The 25,651-nt window shown below is 34.1% G+C and overlaps 3 protein-coding genes across 3 annotated transcripts; 1 reads left to right on the top strand and 2 right to left on the bottom strand.

The window, feature by feature from the left end:
• Nucleotides 1-2,829: 2,829 nt before the first annotated feature.
• LOC122278035 lies at nucleotides 2,830-4,766 on the bottom strand. The gene is made up of 3 exons (XM_043088102.1): nucleotides 4,610-4,766; nucleotides 3,731-3,923; nucleotides 2,830-3,524 (listed from the first exon to the last, which is right to left on the bottom strand). The coding sequence occupies exons 1-3, from the start codon at nucleotides 4,640-4,642 to the stop codon at nucleotides 2,950-2,952; spliced, it is 801 nt and encodes a 266-aa protein (XP_042944036.1). The 5' UTR covers nucleotides 4,643-4,766; the 3' UTR covers nucleotides 2,830-2,949.
• A 6,359-nt stretch (nucleotides 4,767-11,125) lies between these two features.
• Nucleotides 11,126-15,721, top strand: LOC122279919 (phosphatidylinositol:ceramide inositolphosphotransferase 1-like). Its single transcript, XM_043090824.1, has 12 exons — nucleotides 11,126-11,673; nucleotides 11,787-11,876; nucleotides 12,592-12,678; nucleotides 12,789-12,857; nucleotides 13,543-13,623; nucleotides 14,324-14,395; nucleotides 14,513-14,573; nucleotides 14,666-14,768; nucleotides 14,892-14,987; nucleotides 15,077-15,123; nucleotides 15,207-15,331; nucleotides 15,416-15,721. The coding sequence occupies exons 1-12, from the start codon at nucleotides 11,641-11,643 to the stop codon at nucleotides 15,494-15,496; spliced, it is 945 nt and encodes a 314-aa protein (XP_042946758.1). The 5' UTR covers nucleotides 11,126-11,640; the 3' UTR covers nucleotides 15,497-15,721.
• Nucleotides 15,722-19,740: 4,019 nt separating this feature from the next.
• LOC122279768 lies at nucleotides 19,741-22,984 on the bottom strand. Its single transcript, XM_043090586.1, has 3 exons — nucleotides 22,480-22,984; nucleotides 21,791-22,359; nucleotides 19,741-20,155 (listed from the first exon to the last, which is right to left on the bottom strand). The coding sequence occupies exons 2-3, from the start codon at nucleotides 22,243-22,245 to the stop codon at nucleotides 19,921-19,923; spliced, it is 690 nt and encodes a 229-aa protein (XP_042946520.1). The 5' UTR covers nucleotides 22,246-22,359; nucleotides 22,480-22,984; the 3' UTR covers nucleotides 19,741-19,920.
• Nucleotides 22,985-25,651: the final 2,667 nt, after the last annotated feature.

The raw sequence follows: 25,651 nt of genomic DNA on the forward strand, positions 1-25,651 counted from the left end.
TTCTATTCAACAGAGCTGAGTCCCTAGACTCACACTGTGAGGTTAAAGCTGGGCCCAGAGCATCCCGAGCTCTACCCTCATGGGCTCTCGGATACAAATCCCTAGATTTTCCAAGCCTCATGTCTAGCAAATCCGAGTCCTTAGACTCGCCACAGGTTAAGGCCAAAGTCCCTAAACTTGCCTATCTCCTGCTGAGTCCCTAGATTCGTCGAGGGGTTAAGGCCAAGTCCAGAGCATCCCGACCTCTGCCCTCATAGCTACTCAGATACAAGTCCCTAGACTTGTTGAGCCTTGTGTCTAGGAAATTCAAGTCCCTTGACTCAACACGGGTTAAGGCTAAAGTCACTAGATTGACCAATCTCCCGTTCAACAAAGCTGAGTCCTTAAACTCGCTGCGGGGTTAAGGTCGAGCCTAGAGCATCCCACCCTCATGGCCACTCAGATACAACTCCCTAGACTTTTCCATATCCCGTTGAGTCTCTAGACTCGCCGCAGGGTTAAGGCCGGGCCCAGAGCATCTTGAGTTTTGCCCTCATGGCCACTCGAATACAAGTCCCTAAACTTGTTAAGCCTCGTGTCCAGCAAATTTGAGTCCCTAAAATTGCCACAAGTTAAGGCTCAAGTCCCTAGAATTTCTTTCATTCAACAAAGCCAAGTCCTTAGACTTGCCACGGGGTTCAGACCGAGCCTAGAGCATCCCGAGCTCTGCCCTCATGGCCACTAGAATACAAGTTCCTAGACTTGCCGATCTCTTGATCAACAAGGCCAAGTCCCAAACCAAGAAAAAAAAAAAAGGGAGAGAAAAACAGCTTGCGGGAACTAAGGAAACACAAAGCAAACAAAAGGAAAGAAGTCTTATATATATGAGTCAAAGTTACAAGGTAAGGTTAAAAAATATATGATTACAAGAAAGCATAGTTTCTATATGGTAGGATCAGTGGCTTCCTAAACCAATTAACTTATGCAGTTCAAACTCCTCCCAATATGCTTCCCAGTATGGCAAAAGTGCAAGCATTGATTGATTTTGACAGTGGGAATTGGAGTGTGAATAGATTTGAAATCTATCTTTAATGAAGAAGATGCCGCTGCTATAATGCAAATCCCTCTAGTATGTTACATAGTGAAGATAAGATGATATGGCAATATACAAATGCTGGCTCTTTTTATGTAAAAAGTGCTTATCATTTACAAAAACAATTGTTGGAATATGAATCCGGGTGAGTCCTCTAAGTGCCATGTCCCAGATTTGATATGAAAGAGATTGTGGAACTTGAATACTCCTATGGTAGTTAAAAGTTTTTCTGTAGAAAGTATGTCATAATTGCCTACCTACAAGAGCAAATTTAAAATTGACGAAAGCTATTGTTACCGACCTGTGTCCAATATGTAGCATGGCCAGAGAAGATGTTCTGCATGCGCTGTGGTCGTGTGCTGCAGCTACTGATGTATGGAGTGTTTGCTGTAGAAAAGTTCCGAAATTGGGAGTTAATATGGTGGATTTTCTGTAAGTTATGGAGAATTTGTGTACTCTTCTTGATCCAAATGAGTTGGATGAGTTGGATGAGGCGGCTGTAATTAAGAGCCTGTTTGGTTCGAGAGAAATGCATTTGTATTTGAGGATTTGTTTGTTCATCCAAATGTTCTAGTTAGAGCAGCGGAAAAATTGAATGATTATCAGAGGGTCCGATGAGAGATGGGAAAAAATAATTGTGGTAGGCCTCATGAACAAGTTGTGTGGTCACCTCCTGCAATGAATTGGGTTAAAACAAATTGGGATGTTGCAGTAGATGAAGAACATAATCAGATTGGTATAGACAATGTAGTCCGAGCTTTTCAAAGTGAACTACTAGCAACCATAATGGCTCCAGTTGAGTTCTGTTCTAATCCAACTGCTACGGAAACTCGGGCTGCACTAATGGCATGTATTTTCTGTAGAGATTTAGGGTTAGTTAATGTGACTCTTGAAGGGGATGCATTAGCTGTTGTATATGTTGTAAACAGATCTAAAGAAAACGTGAGCAAGTATGGGCATATGGTGGAAGAAGTTAAACATTTTATCAATGGTAGTGCTAATTGGAGGATTCAAGCGGAAAAGGGGACTGCATCTTAGACAGTCCGATTTGCCGGCAACTAGAACACTCATTAAAGGCGGTGTCGGTAAGTGCGTTGGGGGACGTGTAAGTGGTAAACTAATTCTGCCAAGTCTAAAGCATTGCTCCAAGAAGATTCAATTTTTTTAGCAAAGGAAACAGCTTTCAACGTCTGATTAATAAGAAATAAATTAACATAATTAGCAGATAAATTTGCTTAAGAAGCAGAAGTTTTCCTTCAAATCTTGATCACATTTTACTTCAATATGGAAGTGTTTCTCACTTGCGCAACTTTCATCTGTGTCGGATTTCTTATTTTAAAAGCCTACGTTGATTCTAGTATTAATTTTCTCCTCTCTTATTAATTTCGATCACAGCATCCGATTTGATTCTTAGCATCACAGGAATACTCTTGTTTGTGAACTGTATAATGGAGTAAGGGTGTGTCAGTGTGAGCGAGATCCTAAAGGAAGCTAATATAGTAATATGCATAGTGAAGAAGCCTGAGAATATTTGATTCCAGGCCATCTAATGTACATCCAAATATTGAGTCCGTAAGACCTACGAGAGAAATGGGATTCGGTTCAGAGCTCAGAATTAAAGAGGTCGAGACAGGAAAACAACTGTAAGATGGTGAAGCTGAGAGTTCACTCACCCCAAGCAAATCGAAGTATAAAGTAGGAAAGCCAGGTTGTTTACCGTGCAGTGATCTGAATCATGAACAAAGACAGGATAGAGATGACAAAACTCAGGCCAAGTGAAAATTCTTCAGAAACTCGCTAGAGGCAGTTTGTCAAGGCGGATAAAGAAGAAAGACAGAATAATTGTTTTGCATCATAAGGCTAATTTGAGATGGGTTTCACAAATCAATCGGTGAAGCATGGTGAATACAGATGAACCATTGACCGTCAATCCTCTCAAATACATTTGTAGCAAACTGTACCCCCCATTTGGTACCTTCAGTCTTAACAAATTCCCGGCATGTCACGTAGCCTACATCCCCCTTAACATGAACCCTTACATCTTTCAGTTGAATCTCTAGGGGGAACTCATAGTCTGCCCATACAAACTCCCAGCTCTCCATAACATCGTCATAACCAGATATCCCACTTGCACCTGGGTGTACAACACAGGCCTCATTGCCTTTGGCCCAAAGGGTTTGCATAGCAGCTAAATCCCCAGTCCTGAATGAGTCGTAAAATCGAGCATTTGCTAGCAATACTGAAGTCTTGCTATCCTCATGGAGATTTTTAAGGCTATCCCTGATTTTTGCTGCTTCAACATAGTTTTCCTCGGCAATGGCAATCTGTAGGTCCTGCTCCAAGGTTTGCTCATCCATTATAATGCTTTCACCACCTAAAGGATCCTGCGTATCCTCTCTTTTCACTTGGCATGGTCTCAATGAGACCAAGCTGGAAGCTTGTTGAAAGAATTCTGCACTAAGTACACAGAATTATAAGTGCTCAAAACTCGTGCCTAATAAAAAAATTAGAATATGATTCAGGAAAAAAACCACGCACTGTGGACGGTCGATGGACTCAAAATTGCAGTTACACATGATGGTGTAATTATTAATTATGAGTACAAGCGGACGGGGCAACTGAATATAACAAAGAGAATGTCAAAAGCATCTGACTTACTGGATCTTCTGGTTTGCAAACTGAGGCGACAACAATTAGGCAAATCCCGGTTCCTACATCCTTGTCCAAAGGGTTTAGCAAAACCTATACCGTATTGCTTCAGGAAAGGTTTTGAAAGACAATGAAGTTTTGCAAAACTATTGACAAATGAACAAGGCAAGCCATGAACTTCCCTGGTACTAGAAGCATCTCCCTGTAGAAGTAAAGGTTAGGAGAGACATATATAACTATGACTGAAACAAACACATAAAAGAGCTGTGGACAACATAAATTGAGAGGTATAAACTTTGGAATCAATTGTCTTACATACCATTTTTCACATGAAGACAATATCTGACTTATTTACGCAAGTTTAGCAATCCAATCTCAATTTCAACTCAGCTAAATATTGATTTGATTATAATAGCAGGATGCCAAATATCATCAATAACCAATACACTTTTAATACTAGCATTCATTAATTTCAACCTCAATTAAGGTATATAATCAAGCCACAAGTAAGGTACTTGAGAAGCCGTTAAAATGAAAGAGCCTCAAGCACTTCTACAAGTTTTAAGTATTTTCCACCTCTTTTTTCCCTCTCACATTTACCAAAAAAAAAAAAAAAAATTCCAAAAGCCACAGCCAAGAAAATTGAAAATCCGAAAGAGGGTTTTACTACAAGGGTTTATTTATTACAAACCTAAACATTGGGATCCGGATAAGTTAACTCCAGAAAACTACTTAGCTCCTGATGGCTTCTAACAGCAATTTATGGCGATCGGCACACATGCCTAAGCCAAATGTACCATGAACTGAAAAGCATTAAATAATAAAAACCTGGAACCTTTCGAGCGAAACAAAAGATAACTTAGATAAGCGCGGAAATGCATAACTCACATTGTAGCAGAAGCTAGATCCATGTAGCGCCATGGTTGAAGAGTTCAATTACAAAGAGGTCAAGAATTATGAAGAAGAATTGGGGGTGGGGTTTTGACCGTCTCTTATACAAAGGACTGCTTTTTTATCTTCTCAGGGATCGGATCACAAGCGACAAATTTGTATGTCGGCATGGGACCAAAGGCCATACGAGGAAAAAGGAAAGGCAAATCGGCTGCTGGGCTTCATAGTCTGATGGAATGGAAAATGGGCTGTGCTGGCAGGCCAGGATGAATGGATCTAATGGAGTTGCACTGCCAACGTTTTTTAAGGATAATTAATGTGTTGGAGTTTTATTTTTTTAATATAATAATTTATTTGTTATGATACAATATTCTTAACTTTTTTTTCTTCTAATTTTATCCTCTTTTATAGAAAAAATGTTATCTTACTAAGTTATGTTATTAGAAAACTGCAGGCGAGTTTGTAGACTTGCACGCAAATGCCACTGGAATGAATAAAACTCTCCGTTTCGAGAGTTTCAATTTGTGACTTTATTTTTTTCTTTTATCTTTTTCTCTCATTGGGAGAAATGGGAGCAAAGGCAGCTACGATCTGTTTGCATTAGTCGCAACCAATTGTTCCCCATTCTCCCTCTTCATCTCAAATGCTAGCCTCGATGGTCTCATTTCCAATAGGACGAAGAAGCCACCGTGGCGATGGCATAACTCTCGCGTGCTGCTACGTGTAGAGACTGTATTGATCAGCTCTATTCGAAGCTTCATCGACTGCACTTTTTAGATCCTGATCTTGCGAGTACCTAAAATCGAGGATTCGAATTCTCAAAAGAGCTTGTAGTGCCAGCTTAGATGCATTTTCGAACTAAGAATTCTCAAAGAAGATACAGGAATTGACACTCCAGTTCCAACTTTAGGGAGGACAACATTGTCACCATCGCCATGGATGATTCGGAATCACATATAGTTTTCAATTCCAAGGATGTGAATAGTGCAGATAGTAGGAGCAGTTTCAACATTGGCATCAACTTTGTACAAACTTAGCACCAAATACCAGAAGGTCCAAACCTATCCTCGGAGCTCAAGCCTCTATGGCCAGAAATGTGGCAAGGGCCACCGGATTAGGCCAGAAGAGACAAGATAATTTGTAACACCTATTCAAATTCACACTTAAATAAACTGACTTCGAGGGAAGCACCTCTAGAAAGGGAAAAAAGATAGAAAGAAAAGGGGAAATTTAGGTTTTTGATTACTTTTCAGATGCCTTACATTTTTCCCCTTACGTTACAATTTACATATGCTCAGAAATTGAAAAAGGCTATGAGCCTACTGCTGGACTCGACTAAAAAGACTGGACTACTAGACTGATGACAAGAAATAAACAAAACATCTTCTAAAGGGATAATGGCCCCCACGACCCAACTGACTCAAACTAACTGACTTTGGGCCTAGCCCTTACAAATAAACCCAGCTTATGACTAACTGATAACCCAGCCCATGACTAACTTACTGACTCAACACTTCCGTTCACACACAACACCTCACTTAAGACCTTACACGTGTGCACCTAGGGCTCGATCCCATCCTCTTCCTCATAGCCTCCCCTCCATCGTTTGTGTCTCCTTTCTAGGGTTCCATCCACGCCGTGTTACAAATTCCTTGTGAGTATCGAGCGCAAGGTGAACAACGTGGATCTTCTACTTTCACTTCGAATGATTAAGCGAGAGATGCAATGGCAGGAGGGATACTTCATAGAAGTAGGAGAATTGGCTTACCACTCGATAAAGAAGGCCTTCTAGTCGACGGTGTTCATAATCAAAGAACTGCAATGCTACACGTTGCATATGAGAGAGCTTCTGTTTTACGAAGATGTGCATGGGATTCTCACGCTGGTTCAGAGAGAGATGCACGCTTCGTTCATGTGGCTCTTTCAGTAGGTCTTTTCTCACACTCCAACCTTGATGGTGTACATGATGATTCTCCTCGTGAACGTCTATTCCATATCTCTTGCAACCTGAAACTTATCTTTTTCTTTTTCTTTTCATTTTTTAATATAAGAAACTAACGTGGAGTACATAAGCAAACTTGCCTGTGTGAAGCAGAATTGTCTTTTGGAAGATGATAAAAATATAATTTTTTATAACTTTATTTTGTACAATTGTCTTTTAAAAGAGTGAAAAGTATATTCTTACTGAGACATCCCATTGAGATTAGGTCCTGTTATTTTTTTACTTAATAATTAAAGAAGTATTTTTTTTAATGATTTTGTATGATAATGTTAGTTTTCATCCTAAATATTGTCATTTGTAATTACATTTATTGATATTATACATTTTAAATGATTTCTTTGAAGAGAAGTACTGTTTTAGACATAAAAAAGTTTTACAAAAATAAACTCATAAATTGACATGGCTTAATTTAATATGTCAGATTGTAAAATTAATTTTATTATAAAATAGATCTAACCGATCATTTGAAATCAAATTAATTTATGAGTTTATAACTTTTGTGAATTCAAGTTTCTTCCTCAAGGTTAAATCAAGATTTGGTATAATTATTTTTTTTCCTGTAAAAATCTTAGGGTATAGGACTATGACTCAAATCTTATATCCTAGTTGATTAGGATCCAAACTAAGAAGTATATAAAGGAGTTATTATCCAGGAAAGCCGAAGGGATCTGGACCTACTACATTGGGCGGCCAACCAAGAATAACTTTGCATCGGCCATCGAATTTATAACCACAATGACCAATTTCTTCTATATATATTGAAAATGCTATAGCAGGCCGTTTTCTTCTGTGAAGACGAAGGAAGGTCTCTAAAAACAAAGACTCGGTCTTCAAAGACTTCCTGGAGATAAATTTCCTCCACCATTTCAGCTAATTATGATTTGTTTTTACAGATGAGATGAGTTAAGATAAAAATTAAATAATATCTTGTTAGAATCTATTTTTTTAATAATATATATTTTTAAAATTTGAAAAAGTTGAATTATTCATATTTTTTTGTACGAGAATTTGAAAAGTTATAATTATTAAATGAGATAAGATAAAAATATGCTATTTACTCAGATTCTATATATACTAATAAAAATTTGATAATTTTGAGAAAAATAATGGAAATGGATCGGTTAATCTTTCCTAACATGACAATTGCTTTTCTTGTGCTGCATTGCTGCCCAACGGCTCCACCACCATAGAACATTACTTGGGTTAGCAGAATAAACGTTACCTGGGTTAGCAGAATAAAGTTCAAAATTCACATACTTTCCCTCCATTTCTTTTAAATATCATGATTTGGATAGGTTAGGTCCTTGAAAATGAATCTCTGACTTGGTCAACTTTGTTCGGTCAGGATGTTTAAAGGAGTCCATGTTTTCTATTATATTATCATTTGAATTCACCCCTTTTTTTAATGCAGCCCTTTTGAAAACTTCCAAGTCAAACGTTTTAAATATGGTTGGACAGGTTGATGATGATTGAATTTCAAATCACGTTTGAATCGGACTATCGGAGGATCAACCATGCTGCTCAATAACAATTATATTTCATCCCACTTGTTTAATTTGTTAATTGACATGTTGATCCGATAAATAATATTTGTAATTTTAAGTGTACAAGTTTCACGTATTTTTAAAAAAAAAATAAATTTAAAATTATAATGAAAAAAATTATTTTGTTTAAAACTGTTATATATACAAAGAGATTATATAAAATAAATCCATAAACTAATTTGATTTTATGAAATTTATTAGATCTATTTTTAATAAAAATAATGTTAAAATCTAACGTACTATATCAAATCATATTAATTTATAAATTTATTTATATATAATTTTTTTATAATTAAAATATTTTTATTTTTCTAAGAACACACGTCACTTTTTTCAAAACTTTTAAAAAGTAGAACAATACCATAATTACAAATCAAGTACCTTGAATTTCGAAGTTTCGGTATTATAATTATTCAAAGAGTTTTGCTATATGCAAACACAATCGCGTATTAATTTGTGTATTAATACTGATTCATTCATACTTAAAATTTAAATTAATACTGTTTTCAATATAATCTACTTTTTGATCAATCACATCATATTAATGTACAGATTAATATATAATTATACTTACAACTATAATTTTCCTTATCCAAAACTAAGGAGTTAAAATATATGTACGTCGCCCATGTGTGGCTGTGTCAGGCGCCAGTGCCTTATTTCACCTCCATAGAATATGTCAAGCAACATGATCAGGAAGCGAGGATGGCCTGGGGGAGAGTCTTCACATGAGCCACTGTCCAGCAGGGGGACCCTTCATGTATGGTCTTAATTCTATGGTAGATTTGATCTCAGGCATGCATACAGCTGGTGTACGTCTGTTTTGAGAGTAAAATGGGCACCAAACATCTGGGCAGCTACAGGTTAACTTGATGCTCATCATGTTGAGTAGAAGGGAGGCTAATGCAACAATACAAAATAAGCCATCCAACCAATCAACAATATCACTCAGTGGCTTCAGTTAGGAGGTCCTAATTTGTAACAAAAAATAATAACGTAATTTTTCACAACACTTAACATAATAATATTTTAAAAGGAGGAGTATTTTTGTAAACTACCTTATAAAAATATATTCATTTTATAAAATATTGTGAAATGTGTTGTATATGTATCATTATTCTATCTGGACACTACAAAATAAAATAAATAAAAAGAGCCGGTAGACCTTAAATGATGGGGATAGATCCTCTAAAAAAGACTTTTAGATATATAAATACTGAGATGTAGAATATAAATCAATTGACAAAAAATAGTTATTAAAGTTTTTAAGAAATTAAGCATTATTTCATAACATTTGGGAATAATCTTATTGGGCAGAAAATAAATAAAAAGAAACATGTTTCAGTTTCATACTATAGAGAAATAATATTTGCAGTCGTGATTATGCAAGCATCACGTAATTTTTTTGAAAAAAATAAATTAATATGAGATCTATATTAAAAAAAATTAACTTTTTAATCGTAGACCTTACTCTTTTCAAATCAATTGTGCGATATTTACATATTCTACCACTGTATGTAGTATTATTTCATACCATAATATTCTAATTGTTCCACCAAAAATCAAGATAATATTTTTTAAAAGAGCTAGTGGTCCTTAAATGATGAGTGAAAATATATACAGTCATATAATATGTAAGTTTCACATATTCATTTAAAAAAAAATAGATTCTATTATAAAAATAATAATTTTTTTCCTGCATGTAGTAGTTGTACATTCTATAACTGTAAATATTATTTTTATAATATAAATTATTATGAAATGTCTCATTCACAATAATGTATGGATACATTAGCATGTGAGCTTTATTTATTCGAGATTACTTTATAAATTTAAAAAAAAAATTAAAATTATTTAATTAAAGAGTTTGAGTTAGGATTTTAATAAGTTATTTTAAAATAGTAATTACGGAAGCAAATATTCGTACGAAATGCGATTGATGCAAATCTGCCTTCGGATTAACGGTATCGTTAAGATTTGCTTGGAAGGGACGAGACGTCGTTATCGCGTCGAAGAAGCCGCCGTTGGCCGAACCTCTAGAAGAAAATAATATATTATTATTGTTGTTATTATTAATTTATTTATAATGTATTCATGTATATGTACGGCACAGCGCACACCACAACGTGACGGTCGGCTATTGCGACCTTTAGACCTTTGACTCCAAAATATTATTTTCAAGTCCAAATTGCTACGCCCTTCCCCCGTCCATTTTTCTCAGGCTATTAATATATAGAAAAATAATATTTATAATTATAAATTATGTCATATAATTATTTTTAAAAAATTAAATAAATAAGAGACGTGTTAAAATAAAATTTATTTAATAATAGACTTATTTTTTTTAAAAAGATTACGCGATTTTTATGTATTTTACGATTATATGTAGTATTACTTTATTAAATAAATATTGAAATGTGGACATCTATTTTCTAATATATTTTATAACTAATAAGGCACCCACTTCATAAATAATATTTATTTTCAAAATTTTGAATTTTAAGCAAAAATTCTAAATTTTACTTGCATATTTTAAAAAAATGTTAAATATATTTAAGAAAAATTTATAAAAAAGTTATTTTTTTACATATTAATTATTGATATACAAAAAATATAAAACTTGAATTTAAAATAAAAACTAACAATGAATTTTATAAATAACATTGTAAGTACAATAAGAACTATTCTTTATATAATATCTCCTTGAGGTCCATTGACACGACTGTCTTAGATTAGAATTTTGAAAAAATTAATATTATAATAACATTTTATTTACATTTTAACTCATTTTATCTTATATTATCTAAATTTCTGAATTTTATCACTCAATAGAAAATAAGCACATGAATTGAGAGTTATAATATATTAATAATTTAGAATTTTTCAAAAAATATTGAATATCTAATAAATAAATATTTAAAAAGTTAAATTTCAAAATTCCACCAATCTTTCATTTCAGTCGGAAGTTTCGTTGCTGCTCGGAACTTAATACGGAGCGCTATTTCAATTTTGCTTGCTCTTATAAAAGGCCTCTCCTTTTTCATTTTGCATTCTCAACTGTCGATCCGTGTTCAACTCGCGTGCCCCAGGAGTCAGCCAAAAGCAATAGAGAATCAGATATAGAACAGAGAAAGAATCTGAGGGGTCTTTTTATTTTTTTCGATTTATATTCAATCGGATAAACGCGTTGGGGTCTAACCTACCACTTTTGAATTATCAAATCCCCTTCCCTTCATCTTCTTCTTTTTCTTCGTCGTCGTTGTCATTTTTGTTCATTCAGATCTCAATTGCCGATTACGAGGTCTCGATCCGTTGCATAGCAGTGAAACGCCAAGTTTTGGGTGTTACTTTTTCTGGGTTTTCTCCAAGCTGAGGAGCGGGATTTGCCGATACCGTATCGACGAATTTCCGGCGATGAATGATGTTGACCTCATTGGTTTGGTTGTGAAGTAATATGGAAGTGGTTGTTACACGCCAATACCATGACGATTTACATTGGTCGCGAGGCTTCGAAGGTTGGTTAATGGTTACCCTCTCTTATTCGGTATCTCTTATGCTATGCAGCTATTTGTTTGTACGTGATTCATATTGATCTGGTTGGTTTCTGTTTCTGTTTGTGGGGGTGAAGTTGTGGAAAAGAGTTTGCGCAGAGACATCGACAGAGATCAACCTTCTTGCAGAGAATTGGAAATACCTTCTCGCCGGTCTCATTCTTCAGGTTTCTCTATTTTGATCGATTGCTGGATAGTCCGACTTTTACTTTCACCGACGTGCATTTCCCCCCCTTTTTTTCTGCGAGAATGTGTTAAAGAATCCAAGTTTTCCAACACATTGTAACTCCTTTCTTGACACTTTTCCAGTTTCCCCAAGTGGAAATAATTTGGAGAATGGCGGGCTCTTTTTTTTTTTTTTTTTTTTTTTTTTTTTTTTTTTTAATTTCGAAATGCTGGAATCAATTTGGTCATGTTTGGGGGATTCTTTCAGATATGTTTGATCTGATTCATTTTGGAGAATGAAGTTTAAACTTGCATTTTGTGTTTATATCTTTAGTTGTATGTCAGTGTTAATAGAATCAATTATCTTGCTTCTCCTTTTACTCTTAAAAGCAAGAAAAAGTTCTTTGTAATTTGAGATTGCTCATTATTCATCAAAACCCAAAAAGCCCTTTCAAGTTTTTATTATTTTTTGCTTTTTACTTTTCATTGGGCTTTGGTTGAATGTTTGGATACGGTAATCTTGTCGCCATGTCTTCCTTCTAACAGCCAAGGCTATCATGACATCCCATTGCGTTTATGAATGTCATTATGTATTCAGATTTTAAATTTACTTGGTTATACATTTTTTCTGTTGTCGAGATTGTTTTGTTTTGTTTTTTGAATTTTATGCCGTTTTCTTTTCTTATATATGTCTAACAAATACAATTCTTGCTGCAGTATGTACATGGTCTGGCTGCCCGAGGAGTTCATTATCTTCATCGGCCAGGGCCAATACTTCAGGATGCTGGGTTCTTTCTTCTTCCGGTTTGTATCCATTTGTTCTTTACTTTTACTCTTAGCATTATTTCAGTTCTGTGTAATGTACTTATTATAATAAATTTATTTCCTTACATTTCATTTTCATGTGAAAATAGGAGCTTGGCCAAGACAAAGCTTACATCAGTGAGACTCTGTTCACCTTCATTTTCTTATCTTTTATCTTGGTAAGGTTCTTTCCTTTTTTCTTTGTTCACTATCTTGCTCTTATTGCTTTTGATAGTTGCATCTTTAGCTGTTTTGTTTTCCTTTTCAAAAGGGCAGTAGATTTTGTGGATTTGAAACTGCTCTGTATTTCATTGCTGCCTATTGTATTCACATTTGTGGAGACAGTTTGAATTCATTACACTCATGGAGACATCAATGGGCAACATTCATGCTCAGTGAAACTTGCCGCTCTCGAATGTGAATGTACAATATATATTTTTCTCTCTCTCCATGTGTGTGTTGATTTTCCCACTGGCTTCTCTGTCTTATGGGATTCAGACAAATTAGGATAGCAGTGTGCATTATTTTTCAGCACGGAGACAAGGTGTGTGAGATTTGGCTTGCAGAATTTCCTGCTAAATTAGTTGCCGGGCAAGAAGTCTAATGCTAAAGAAGTTCTGATCTTATGGTTTTAATCGTTCATGATATCTACTGTTTCTAATGACTATCATTATACAGTCTATTAATTGCTTGGAAATTTTCTGGCATTTTTGTTAATTGATATTCATGTTCTATTGATGCTACCATTCCTTAAGTATTCCTGTCGTTTGTCACTAAGGTTCTTTTTGAGTTCTGATTTCCTGGATCAATTTTGCTGAGAAAGCTGTATTTACTTTACCTAATAATGTGTATGTTGTATTGCAGTGGACCTTCCATCCATTCATCTTGAAGAGCAAAAAGATCTACACAGTTCTAGTATGGTGCAGGGTTCTAGCATTTTTAGTTGTAAGTGACAATAATATTGTGTTACTTCATCCTTTTTGTGCTGTCCTTGTTCATGTTTCGAGGTTCCTTTTTGGCTTTAGCTGATGTAGATTATGGCAAAATATATGATAGACTTTGTTGTAATTTCTATTTTAGAAAATTTGTCAATAGTCTGAATTCTTATGGCCTGCTTTGTACCACTCAGTAATGCTGGTTGTTTGGCAAAAGTTGCTGTGATAGGTACTCCTGTTGAAGAGCATACCATTACATGATTGATTGATAATCCGCTACTGTTCTTTATCAATTTGGTCACAAAAATTTGTAGTTTTTAGAAGAAAAATATTTGTGTTTTTCATAATTATTATTTGTATTTTAGTGGTACTAATTGATTTCATGATGCATACTTCCAAGCATTTGAATAATGCTAAAGTGTTGCTTAATTAACCAAACACTAAGTTAATAGAAATTCTGTAATGGCTGTAGCAAACTAACCTGTTATAATGAAGAAAGAAGGAAGAAAACTCTACCATATGAATCCAAACTTAGTTTATTATAAGTTTTTTTCCTTTCTTCTGTTTTCTGCATTATTTAACTGTGGGGTTGGGGTGGTGATGGGCTTGTCAACTCTGGGGTTTATATGGGGAAGATATTATGCATGGAAGTGATGTCCAAAGTTTTCTGATAGTTGGTTATTGACATATTGTGTATTTGTTCGCTTCAGGCCTCTCAAATTCTTCGTATATTTACATTCTATTCTACCCAGCTTCCTGGTCCAAACTATCATTGTCGTGAGGTAGACTCTTTGATACGAGTTTATGATTTTGTTTTGTACCCTGTTGTTGCTGGACTAGGGTTTATCTTGAATTTATTTTATTTTGTTTTTTTACCAAACCTCCCCTGTATTATGAAGGGTTCAAAACTTGCAAGGCTGCCTCGTCCTGATAGTATACTTGAAGTCCTCTTGATCAATTGTGAGTGGCTCTTTTATATTACTCAAGTTCTGTGGCTTATTGCCATGACATAGTTCTTTTATTTGTGTTCATTATTGGTTTTGAATATGCAGTTCCTCGGGGCGTAGTGTTTGGTTGTGGGGATTTGATTTTTTCATCGCACATGATTTTTACTTTAGTCTTTGTGCTCACATACCAGAAATATGGCACGCTAAGGTAAACTGACTTGCAAATATTTCTAAATTTGGGTTGACTTACAAGCTATCTGATTATACCAAGTGCTGTCATGCTAGGTAGTTTTGACTCATCTTAGATTTTTGCCAATATGCATCACCGCAGGTGGATAAAACAGCTTTCCTGGTTGCTTGCTGTAATCCAGAGTTTCTTGATTGTAGCATCCCGCAAACATTACACAGTTGATGTTGTCGTTGCGTGGTATGGTCTACTTTGCTATCAACTTTTGTAATTTCTGAATAAAAGTTTATCTTCAATTATCCTTAGTTCACCAAATGGCCGCCCTGCAGGTATACTGTTAATTTGGTGGTGTTCTTTATAGACAATAAATTGCCAGGTTAGGTTATTTGACTCGGTTATTGCTATGTTTTTTGGTTGGTTATATTTGAGCTGCAGCATTAACTTTTGTTGTTCCTCCAGAAATGCCTGATCGTACTGGAGCAGCATCGCTCTTGTTACCAATGAGTACCAAGGACAAGGATAGCAAGACCAAAGAAGAGAATCACAAACTCCTGAATGGAAACTCAGGAGACCCTGCTGATTGGGTATAGCGAATCTGTTTGTTTTATTTGTTCTTGTGATTGAAACATTTGTATTATGCTGTGACATTGGCATTGTATTGATTCCAGTGGCAGAGAAATCACGTCAATGGCAAGACTTTGGAAAATGGAAATACAGGACATCCTGATGCTGCAATGAATGGTGTGTAGATAATCAAAGCTGATGCTGCTGCAACGACTGGAGCTTTTACAAGGACCGCTGGTTGGATCATCACGCTTTTCAAAGAGTTTAGTTGAATGTATGGTCGGCTTTTTTCTCGTGATACTGATAACTTAATTTCTATTCCTATGGAAATGGAATTTGTCTTGTTTCTTTACGCTCCTTTATGTCGTGGTTAACATAATTTAATATTAGCATTGGCTTTTACGTTTTAATTTTCCATATTTCTCCTAGTCCCATCATATTTCTACCATGCAAATGTTGTTCCCTTTTGTTCTGCTGGTGAATCACTCGTCCCCACAACCTTGGCATTCCCACGTTTGTGAGGTAAATGCTGTTTTTCTTCTGTGATGCGAAAGACAGATCCCTGTCAATATGATAAAAATTCCTCGGTTTATCTTCTTCTCGTTTGACCTCGATCTCTCTTTCCAGAACAGTTGGGCTCCATTTTGTTACAATGACATTTTGGTTTGGAGAAGAAATAAGGAAACTGTGCTGTTATAGCAAGGTTCTATTGCGGTTGAGCCATAAGGGAAATACGAACTCATTACAAATGGCTAGGTGATGTATGCCACACATGACAGCTTTGCCTTTTATGCGAGTTCTATTACTTGTAAGTGGGTATGTAAATACACCACTTAGTTTGAGACCCATTGTAGTTATAAAAGAAGTTCAGAGCGCAAACTTTTATATATTGGTTGAGGTGGCAAGACTTTTACGTAAGTAATATGTTCAACACGTCTATGTAAGCTTACAGATAGAAAATGATAAGATAGTTTGTAGCATAGTTGAAAATGATACTGAAGAAAGGAGATTTGTTGATCTTCGTTTCTCTCGTGTATTCAATATTTTGTTTGAATTTGAGGGATATGGACTGTATGACAGCTAGTTTTGCTTTGTTCATGTGGGCTCGCTCCCTTTCATCATGCGTGTTGTTTTTTTGGCACTTGAGAACATTGTGTTACCATTCTGGGACAATGTTTAAATTAGGATAAAGAAATGTGATATCCCCACCATTGCCATGGCCTAAAAAAGGTGAGCCTGGTGCAATTTAAGCTGTAAAAGATCATGAATTGGTCAATAAAAGAGAAGCAAGATGGAGTGAGAGAGACTGGTTTGGTGTCATAAGTGGAGATGCAATATCATCATTTTTGGAGGCATGCATAAATAAGCCCCACACACCCTTTCACGTACTCTGTAAAAGAGGGTCCTCTTGAACCGCATTTGGGTGGCAATCATGATCACACCACCTGCCAGACACAGTACGGTAGCCAAATTTATTTATATTTCTTCCTCTTTTTTTAATATGTATTGGGCAGTGACGGTGCTGTTTTGGTCCCAAATTTTGCAGTCAAAAGGTCAGCTAACCTTTTTATTTTATTTTTTTATTTTTTTAAACTACAAGTTCATTTTTTATTCTCAATTCAGATCATATTATTTATAATTTATATATATATATATGTATTTATGTATAATTTATTCATATATAGACTATTATTTTAAAATATAATTAATATATATTTATATATAGATAATTTATTCATATATCGACTATCTCAAAACGGTATATAAAATAGTACCGGTATCAAACTATTTCGTTTCAATACTTTGATTGGTACGGTATCCGGTACAGTATTCAAAACATTGGTTTCAATTTAGCAAGATCTTAGAAAAATATATTTAAAAATATATTTTATTCATTGTAATAAATATAGAATTTGGTATCTAGAGGCTTTACATACATTAAAAAAAAATCTAAAAAGTATTTGAACCTTTATTTAATGAAATGGATTATATATATATATATATATATATTTAATCAAAGAAGTAGTTAATTAATTAGATATTAAAAAAAATGTACTAACGAATAATGCTATGTACAAGTCCACTATATATAAGTTTTAGATCAAGAAAAAATGAGTGTTTTACACTTTTCACAATAGAGTCTACGTTTTTCTTTTTAAAAGAAAGTACGTGCAAAGCTTGTACAATTAAAACTTGTATATATATATCATCTATCTCATCTTATATTACCTGAATCCACTCACGAATTATGAATTTACGTTCTATCCACTGATCCTCCTTCTCCACTACCAATGACCTAGACAACAGACTTTTCGAACCAGTAATAGTGGGAGCCCAGCCCATGAGATGGGCAATGAAGTTGAGGGTGGCGTTGTATTTTTATTTTGAAAAAATATAGTTATAAGTATAATTATGTATTAATCTGTGCATTAATGTGATGTGATTGGTCAAAAAGTAGATTTTATTAAAAATAATGTTAATTTAAATTTTAAGTATGAATAAATCAGTATTGGTGCACAGATTAGTGCGCAATTATATTTTTATGTAGTAAAACTCTTTTATTTTTATTGGCATCAGTTATGCAAAACTAATTTTGAAGTACGCAGGCTCTCTACAATTAGTTATTAATAATTCGAGAAAAAAAAATACTTTTTAGGATTTATTTGTAAGCACATTTCCAATAATTCAAAAGAAAACACTCATATTTTCGTGAAATGTAGTGAAACGTGTAAAAAAATCAGGTATATATATATATATATATAGGGTTGCATCGTTTAGTTTCCAGTCAGGGTAATGATACACCACCAACTCATTTATAATTTATAAACAACTTTAAATATAATTATTTTTTTATTATGTTTAAATACAAATTGTCAAAATAAAATTTAAAATAATATTATTCTATTACTAAGTTGTATACAAGTTGTTAATAAAAAATAAGTTTATCATTTTCCTTCCAGTTAAAGCCATTTCATATTGAGCGATACTACGGTCATGGAATCTGGATCTTGAATTCACATCGAATCAGTTAATTTATTTTATTTTGATTTTTGGATTTTTTATTCATTTTTTATGTTTTTAAATATTTTTTAGAAAATAAAAAAATTCACAACATCATTAAAAAAAATTTACTTAATCACTAAGTTAAAAAAAATAATAATTCGGTAAAAAAAAAAAAAAAAAGCTCCCGAAAGCTTATATCTTGACATTATCTATGCTCCAATTATCAGTGTGGTTTATAGTTCTTGAAAACAAAACTATATTGTTTATTAAACAACCGCAAGATGCCTTTCCATTGGATAATGTATTTATCGACTCTTCACACTGTATTTACCGCTTAATTTCAAACTTCTCTCTTTTAACAACAACTTGGCACTGATTCCGCTAGACTACTTTTCAAGTTGCAGCTTTTCTTTCAGATAAATGATGAGGGAGATCTTGAACAGTTGCAAGCATGGAGATACAGCTTTCCAAGGTAAGGAATTTGCATTAATTGCCATTTGATTGCTATTCAAAACTGTCTATCTGTACCTGTTCAAGGGGATGCTATGCAAGCTCAGGTGGCTGTCTCCTGAGTGGCCTACTCTGCTTTGTATCTTCAAGCTTGGGATAGGCAATGATGCACAAGAGACTCAACGATGGCACAAACTTGGAAGCCAAAAGAAACAATTTTATTTTTATTTGTGTCCTTTTTTTCGTCTGTATTTACAAATTTATTAATGTAAATCTGGTACGGGTCTGGTTTTGCAAGTTTTTATTTGCAGAATTATTAAATCAAATTTCTTTTATGTCCCCCTGTCCCCTTTCCTTGCTCAATGCCAATGATCGGATTGGGAGGATCAATGTCGTTTGATACTGGAGATGGGTGTACAAGTATTCCACCTGATTTTGTTTTTTTCCTTTTGCACTTAAGATGGCTTCATTGGCTTGTCTGTTTTCCTTTCTTTTCTTTTTCTTGTAAGAACTATACTGTTTTTGTAAAATCTATTTGTGACATTAACAGGGACTGCTCGACAATGCATGCATCACCTAAACTCACCCAATAACAACAAAAACTGAGTCGGTCAAACCTTTTCTTTTCCCTTTTTTTTTTTTTTTGACCCTGATACATAGTTCTTCGCATTCCTTACCAACGAGTGGCTATTATCAGAAAGCATGATTCCTTAATTAGTTTGGAATGTTAAAAATCACAAATTAGTTTGCCTATCAAATGATTCTTGTGTCTGTGTTTGCGCAAATGAGAATAATATTCAAACCAAGCATGATATCATTGTCACCACGCAAGAAGATTCGGAAAATACATATGTACAACCCAATATGACCATCCGGCATCGTTCCAGAAAATGCCAAAGACATGAATTTTAAAACCTGATAATTTTGTGGTATTGTGAGAACAGTGGAAATATGCAAAAAGCAAACTCTACAAGCATGGAGGGGAAGATCATCAAGTTGTATTTTTATCTTTATAAACGTTGGGAGGCTTGAACACTGAAACTCTCCCAATTTTCGTAACAGTAGCAACAATTTTAGCAGGCCCTTTTACAGAACTTGCTTTCTTTTTCCTCTAAACCCCTTCCTCAGTCATGAGTAACACTTATGCAGAATTTTATTACGATGGCACATTAAAATGGAAGAGCCATGATAAGACAAATGCAAATACCACGCAAGCAAGCAGGAAATTCAGGAACCGGTGGCCATGCCAGAAGCTTCGTGTCTCTGCTATGGGCACTGGTGCGACTGCAGCTGCTGTTGTGGCATCGTTGGCTTCATTTGAATGCTCTGTTGACTCGATCTCAATCGATCCGAAGACATTACGGGCAATAGAATGGCATATCTCACATGTTCTAAAACAAAACCAAGCGAACTGAAGTAAATATGGTACGGAAATAATTGAACTTAAAAAATAGTAGTATGAGTATCATTATTCATTGTCTAATGAGGTAAACCAAAAATATAGGCCATGACATCCAGAATTGACAGCTTCATACATGTTTATTAACTCTTGTGCAACACTTGTGCGACATTCTATATGCAATCTCAAGAGGTTGCGATGATTAAGGAAAAATAAGCAGTGAGGAGTAGTTAGAACAAGAAGAATTTAACCGGAATTCAAGAAGCTAGAAGAGAGAACAGGCCAACCAGAAGAAAAAAAGAAAGTAGCGCAAAGATGACAACGATCCATAGAGATTAAAGATTGCATACAAAAATGAAAAGTAAAATTGAATAAAACATGAAGCAAAAAGATGTGGATTTAACAATGGCCAAAAACAACTACAAGTTTCTATGGTTTGCTAACCTATACGAGAAGAATACTTGAGAATACTAACTCCTAAATTATTGTTCAAAATGCAAGCATGACCTTTTGCCTGTTAGTTTACAAAGGACAAGCAAATATTTGTGTGTCACATGCAAACCCAGCATAGGAATAGCGCATTGCCTTCGTTGTAAGTATCGACAATCAATGGCATTTTTTAATTTTGGCAGTTGGCAATGAAACTGTACAATGGTCTCAAGAAAGTACTGAAGATGGTCTTGTCAGTTAGCTACAACACTATTAGACATGTCTGACAAATAGCAATAGCAATGCACAAAGACTCTTAAAGAATCGAAACAAAGATCAGGAACTGTAGAAAGAATACAGTCTCAAGATACTCTTAAGTTGTAAACATATACCAGTCTTCTAAGGTGAAGTGTGTGGTTCTTTGAGTTTCATCAGAAACAATGATTGAATATCATAATTTGAAATTGCACATAGGCAATTAGAATATATTAAGTGCCACACTAGCAAGCAATATTCTTCCATTAAGATAATTGATCAATTATGCGATCAAATTTCCACTTTCATAAAGATTAGCAAGATCAGAAAGAAGCTCCAGAGAGATTCCTATACTCTGAAAAAGGACACAGCATCAAGGAATCGTTGGTGTACTTGGACATATCACTGTGATTTCGGAAAGCTTTACTCTTTTACAAATCCCTCATCTTCTTTGAAAAAAATAGTTTCTTCTTTAAATTATACAAAGCTAGCTGTGTTCTTGTGCCCACATCCTCATAGCTACTAGGTCATCAATTATGCTTTACATCTAATAAACATAACTTGATCAAAACCTAATTTCTCAAATGATTTGGTTAATTGTAATTCATTTTCTCTTATGGTGCGTAGTAACATTCCTTCAAGAAGAGGAAATCTCAATCAAGAGTGTCTCAAAGTCTCTTATCAGAGAAAAAAGGTCTCAAAAGTTTACAAAATTACGTCCAATAAAAAATCATCATAATTTACAATCATGTGAATGAAACTAAAACACATCCACTATATTAGCTCTCTGAAAACACAACTTTCTATAATGCTAAGAACCATCAAATGCTATCCATCATTTCCAGAAAAAAAAAAAAAAAAAAAAAAAAAACATAAAAATTAGCAGGCAACCAAGCCGTTAAGATCAAAACAATCAAAGAAAAAAGCAAGGATTTTTACTCACTTATTTCCCTTAATCTTGAACCAGGCCTCAGCACAGTTTTTGTGGGCTGCACCCAAATCGTCCTTACAAGAACAACCCAACTCTATGGGAACACCGGATTCATGGCTATTACTCTCCAACCCAAGATGACAAATCCTACAATCTCTCTCGGCTTTAGCCAAATGCACCTTGATTTCGGGGACCCCACTCTCATTCTCCACCTCCACCGAGCACTCCGAGGATGACGCCAAAGAGTCCCTCCGAGAGACCGAGCCTTTCCCGATCTCAGGATCATAAACACAGGCGAAGCTGTACTCGTCGTAAGACCCGCCATTCGTGGAATAGAACTGGGAATAGCACGAGCTCTCGTCGGCGTCTGTGAAGCAGACGCTACCGTCGGCGCTTCCGTCACTTCCGGCGCGGCGGTGACCCCCTTGTTCCAAATCGATGTGGTGGGCCATTTCTACGGTCGACATTGCAACTACAACCTAGAAGCGGAAAAGTCTTTCGGTTGAGGAAACAAAACGAAGACCTTGAAAAGTTAGGAGCTTTGGGTTCCGCATCTGCTTGTTTGAGTAATGAGAGAAAACCTAAGTGATTTAAAGAAGTGGGTATTGGATTAGGTGACCCATCTTCAACTCCATTATTGTTTGTTGCAAAAAGTAAGATAAAAATAAAATAAAATAAGATGCAGAGAATTGAAAGTTTACATGGAGAGTAGTTTTGCAGAATTTCAGGCCAAAGACATTAAAAGAATGCAGAGAAAGAGAGAGAAAACACAGGAGGCCGGAGACAGTTTCAAGGTGTTGAAGAATGGTTTCTGTGAGAGAGAGAGAGAGAGAGAGAGAGAGAGAGAGAGAGAGAGAGACTCGTGCTTTTGAAGAAGTCTGGGACTGAGGCACTGCCGAGACGGAACAGAAACGTGCAGTGGGTGCACTGAGAAGAAGAAACAGCAGATTTTACCGATAAAGAAGCTGAACTAAAAAACAAAAAACAAAAGGAAAAAGATAAAGAGAAAAGAAAAGGCTGTTGGAAAATTTGTTCTACACTCTAATCTCATGTCCTCCATAGATTCTGTACGTTGGAAGGTCCTGAGACGGTGATTCAGAGATTGCAAACAACATCTGTAGGATGTGTGGATTGAGGGGAAACGTACTTCTTTTCAGACTGAAATGATCTGTTGTTTTATGCATTTTGTTTTATTTTCTTTTCTGAGGTTATAATAATGCATGTCGGATACTTTTAATTATTATTTTTCCTCGGTTTTCTCTGTTTGTTTGTTTTTGTACACACATTATCCGTATACTGTTTATGTTACCTTTTTCTTGAGAAGACCGATTGGTCCTTGTTCTTTTTAGTGAAAAAACGTGTAACTGAGGTTAAAGATTATGGGTAAAAACGTCTATTCATATTGCTTCCATTAAAGTACACTGGCATGTCCTAGTATCAGAAAAATTGATACGCCGATGAATACTTTAACAGGTAGACGACGAACGGACGAAGGGCCATTATTCAGTGCTTCTCATGAGATATTAATCAATGCGAAGAAATAACTAACAATAATTAATATCAATTTATCATTAAATATGTTGCATAAATTATTCTGATTAAAAATCATCCATCCACGTAAAAAAATACTTCATCAACGCTGAAAATAAAGGCTAGTGATCACTGATCATGCACCTTTGTCTTGTTTGCCCCTGATCTTCTGCCTTTACGTGAAGAACACAAAAGCTACCATATAAAAAGAAAAAGAAAGAAAGAAAGAACAAAACTCCAAATGTAGTTGTTACAGAACACCCAACTCTCACTTCCCGACAACGGCCTTTGGTTTTTAGTTGGTTGCTTTCGTAAATCTGTATACTAATTATTCTTTGAAATTACTTGAAAGTCAGATATGGTAGGCTGCTAACTGATCCAAGAAACCAAAATTAGACAGGATTATTTTCATTTTCCTTTTTGCATTTCAATGATTTGATTGAATACGTCAATTGTTTTAAGAAAATATTATAATTACAAATAAATTAAATAAAAATAAATTTACAAATTGATATAACTTGATATGATATGTTAGATTGTAAAATTACTTTTATTATAAAGTAAATTTAATAAATTTCATGAAATCACGTCAGTTTATAGGTTTACTTTGTATAATCTGTTTGTGTATGTAATAGTTCTATTTTTTCTGATATCTAGTTAATCACATTATTAAAGTTTACAAAAAAAATATGTAAAAGTGACTGGATATATATTTGTTGTTATCGAATCTATAATAAAGCTTACGGAGAACTAATAGGGGTGACTATCGATTTAATCGGATCGAATTTGAGCTTTAGTTTGGGACGTTTTTTAATTTCATATTTAGTCCATTTAAAAAAAAAAATTGTGAGCTTTCAAATTTCAAAATTTCAAAAATATTAAAAGCTAAAACTAAATCTTTCACTATTAATTTACTTCTATACTAATATCTAACTTATTTTTATATTAGACTTATACTATAGTATTTAATCATATGATATTATGATACTATAGTATTACATATTATTTTTAGTGTCTAATTATATGTTATTATATTATAACATTACATGTTATTATATTATACTAGTATATAACTTATTTATAACTTATTTCTACGCTAAACTTATTTATAGTATCTAATTACATGTCATTATACTTTACTAAATTAGCATTACATATTACTAACTTATTATTTTAGATTTATTAATTATTTCCATACTAATGTCTAATTTATTTATATACAAGACTTATACTATAGTGTCTAATTACACGTTATTATACTACCATCTAACTTATTTCTAACTTACTTATATTCTGGACTTACTAGTGTCTAATTACAAGTTATTATATTTTAGTAAACTAGTATATGTGTTATTAATTTACTTTATTAGACTTATTTAAATACTAGTGTCTAACTTATTTCTATACTAATCATATGATGTTTACACATTCTATCATTAGTCTATTTATATTATAGTATAAGTATATTATTTTATAATAATTAGCTCAAACTAATTTATTATTGAATTTAACAATTTAAGTTCTAGTTATATAACTATACTAGTATATATGATAAATACATAGAGAAATACATATTTTTATAACATATGTACAATATCGAAGTCGGATTCAGAGTTGGAGTTGGAGGGCAAAGTCGGAGTTGGAGCATAAAGTTAGAGTCGGTTCAAATTGGAGTTGGAGTCAGTCCAACGACATCTCTGACTGAAAAGTTTTAAAAAAATTCCAACTTCGACTCTGTTTTGTTGGAGTCGGAGCGGAGTCGAAGCCAAATTAGATTCAGAGTTGGATTTTTAGATTTTTGCTTAGCCTTAGGGAGAAATGCTACAGAAAAAAAAAAAAAAAGATTTTATAAAAGTAAACTTATAAACTTACGTAGTTTTATGTCATATGTTAGATTTGTTTTATAATAAAATTAATTTTACAATCTAATAAACCAAGTCAAGTTACGATAGTTTGTAAAATTATTTTTGTGTAATTATTTTATAACTAAAATATTTATCATTATCTGATATCTTTATGGGAAGATGAGCATTACGAACATTTTGGTCTTCGTCGTCTGCATATTCTATTTGGAAAAATTTAGTTGTAAGTACAACTGCGCACTAATATGTGCACCAATCTAATGTGATTGGTCAAAAAATATATTTTATTAAAAAATATTGCTAATTTAAATTTTGAATATAAAGAAATCTGTATTAGTACACAGATTAGTACGCGACTTTGCTTATACATAACAAAACTCATTTAGTTTTGCAAAAGAATTTCTAATTTTTCATTTTTTGTTAAAATTTTAAGATTTAAAGTGAGAGATACACAAACTAAATTTAATATTTCTTATTCACT

The sequence above is a fragment of the Carya illinoinensis genome, chromosome 10 (genome assembly GCF_018687715.1).
Source record: "Carya illinoinensis cultivar Pawnee chromosome 10, C.illinoinensisPawnee_v1, whole genome shotgun sequence".
In the NCBI taxonomy this organism is placed as follows: domain Eukaryota; kingdom Viridiplantae; phylum Streptophyta; class Magnoliopsida; order Fagales; family Juglandaceae; genus Carya; species Carya illinoinensis.

Bases quoted from the DNA above. Each gene is read 5' to 3' on its own strand.
- LOC122278035 (XM_043088102.1), bottom strand. From the start codon at position 4,642: ATGGCGCTACATGGATCTAGCTTCTGCTACAAT. The intron at 3,924-4,609 runs GTGAGTTATGCA...TTACTTCTACAG, and splicing joins GATCTAGCTTCTGCTACAAT to GGAGATGCTTCTAGTACCAG. The intron at 3,525-3,730 runs GTAAGTCAGATG...TACTTAGTGCAG, and splicing joins TTTGCAAACCAGAAGATCCA to AATTCTTTCAACAAGCTTCC.
- LOC122279919 (XM_043090824.1), top strand. From the start codon at position 11,641: ATGACGATTTACATTGGTCGCGAGGCTTCGAAG. The intron at 11,674-11,786 runs GTTGGTTAATGG...GTGGGGGTGAAG, and splicing joins TTGGTCGCGAGGCTTCGAAG to TTGTGGAAAAGAGTTTGCGC. The intron at 15,332-15,415 runs GTATAGCGAATC...TATTGATTCCAG, and splicing joins CAGGAGACCCTGCTGATTGG to TGGCAGAGAAATCACGTCAA.
- LOC122279768 (XM_043090586.1), bottom strand. From the start codon at position 22,245: ATGTCGACCGTAGAAATGGCCCACCACATCGATTTGGAACAAGGGGGT. The intron at 20,156-21,790 runs GTGAGTAAAAAT...GTTTTGTTTTAG, and splicing joins TTCAAGATTAAGGGAAATAA to AACATGTGAGATATGCCATT.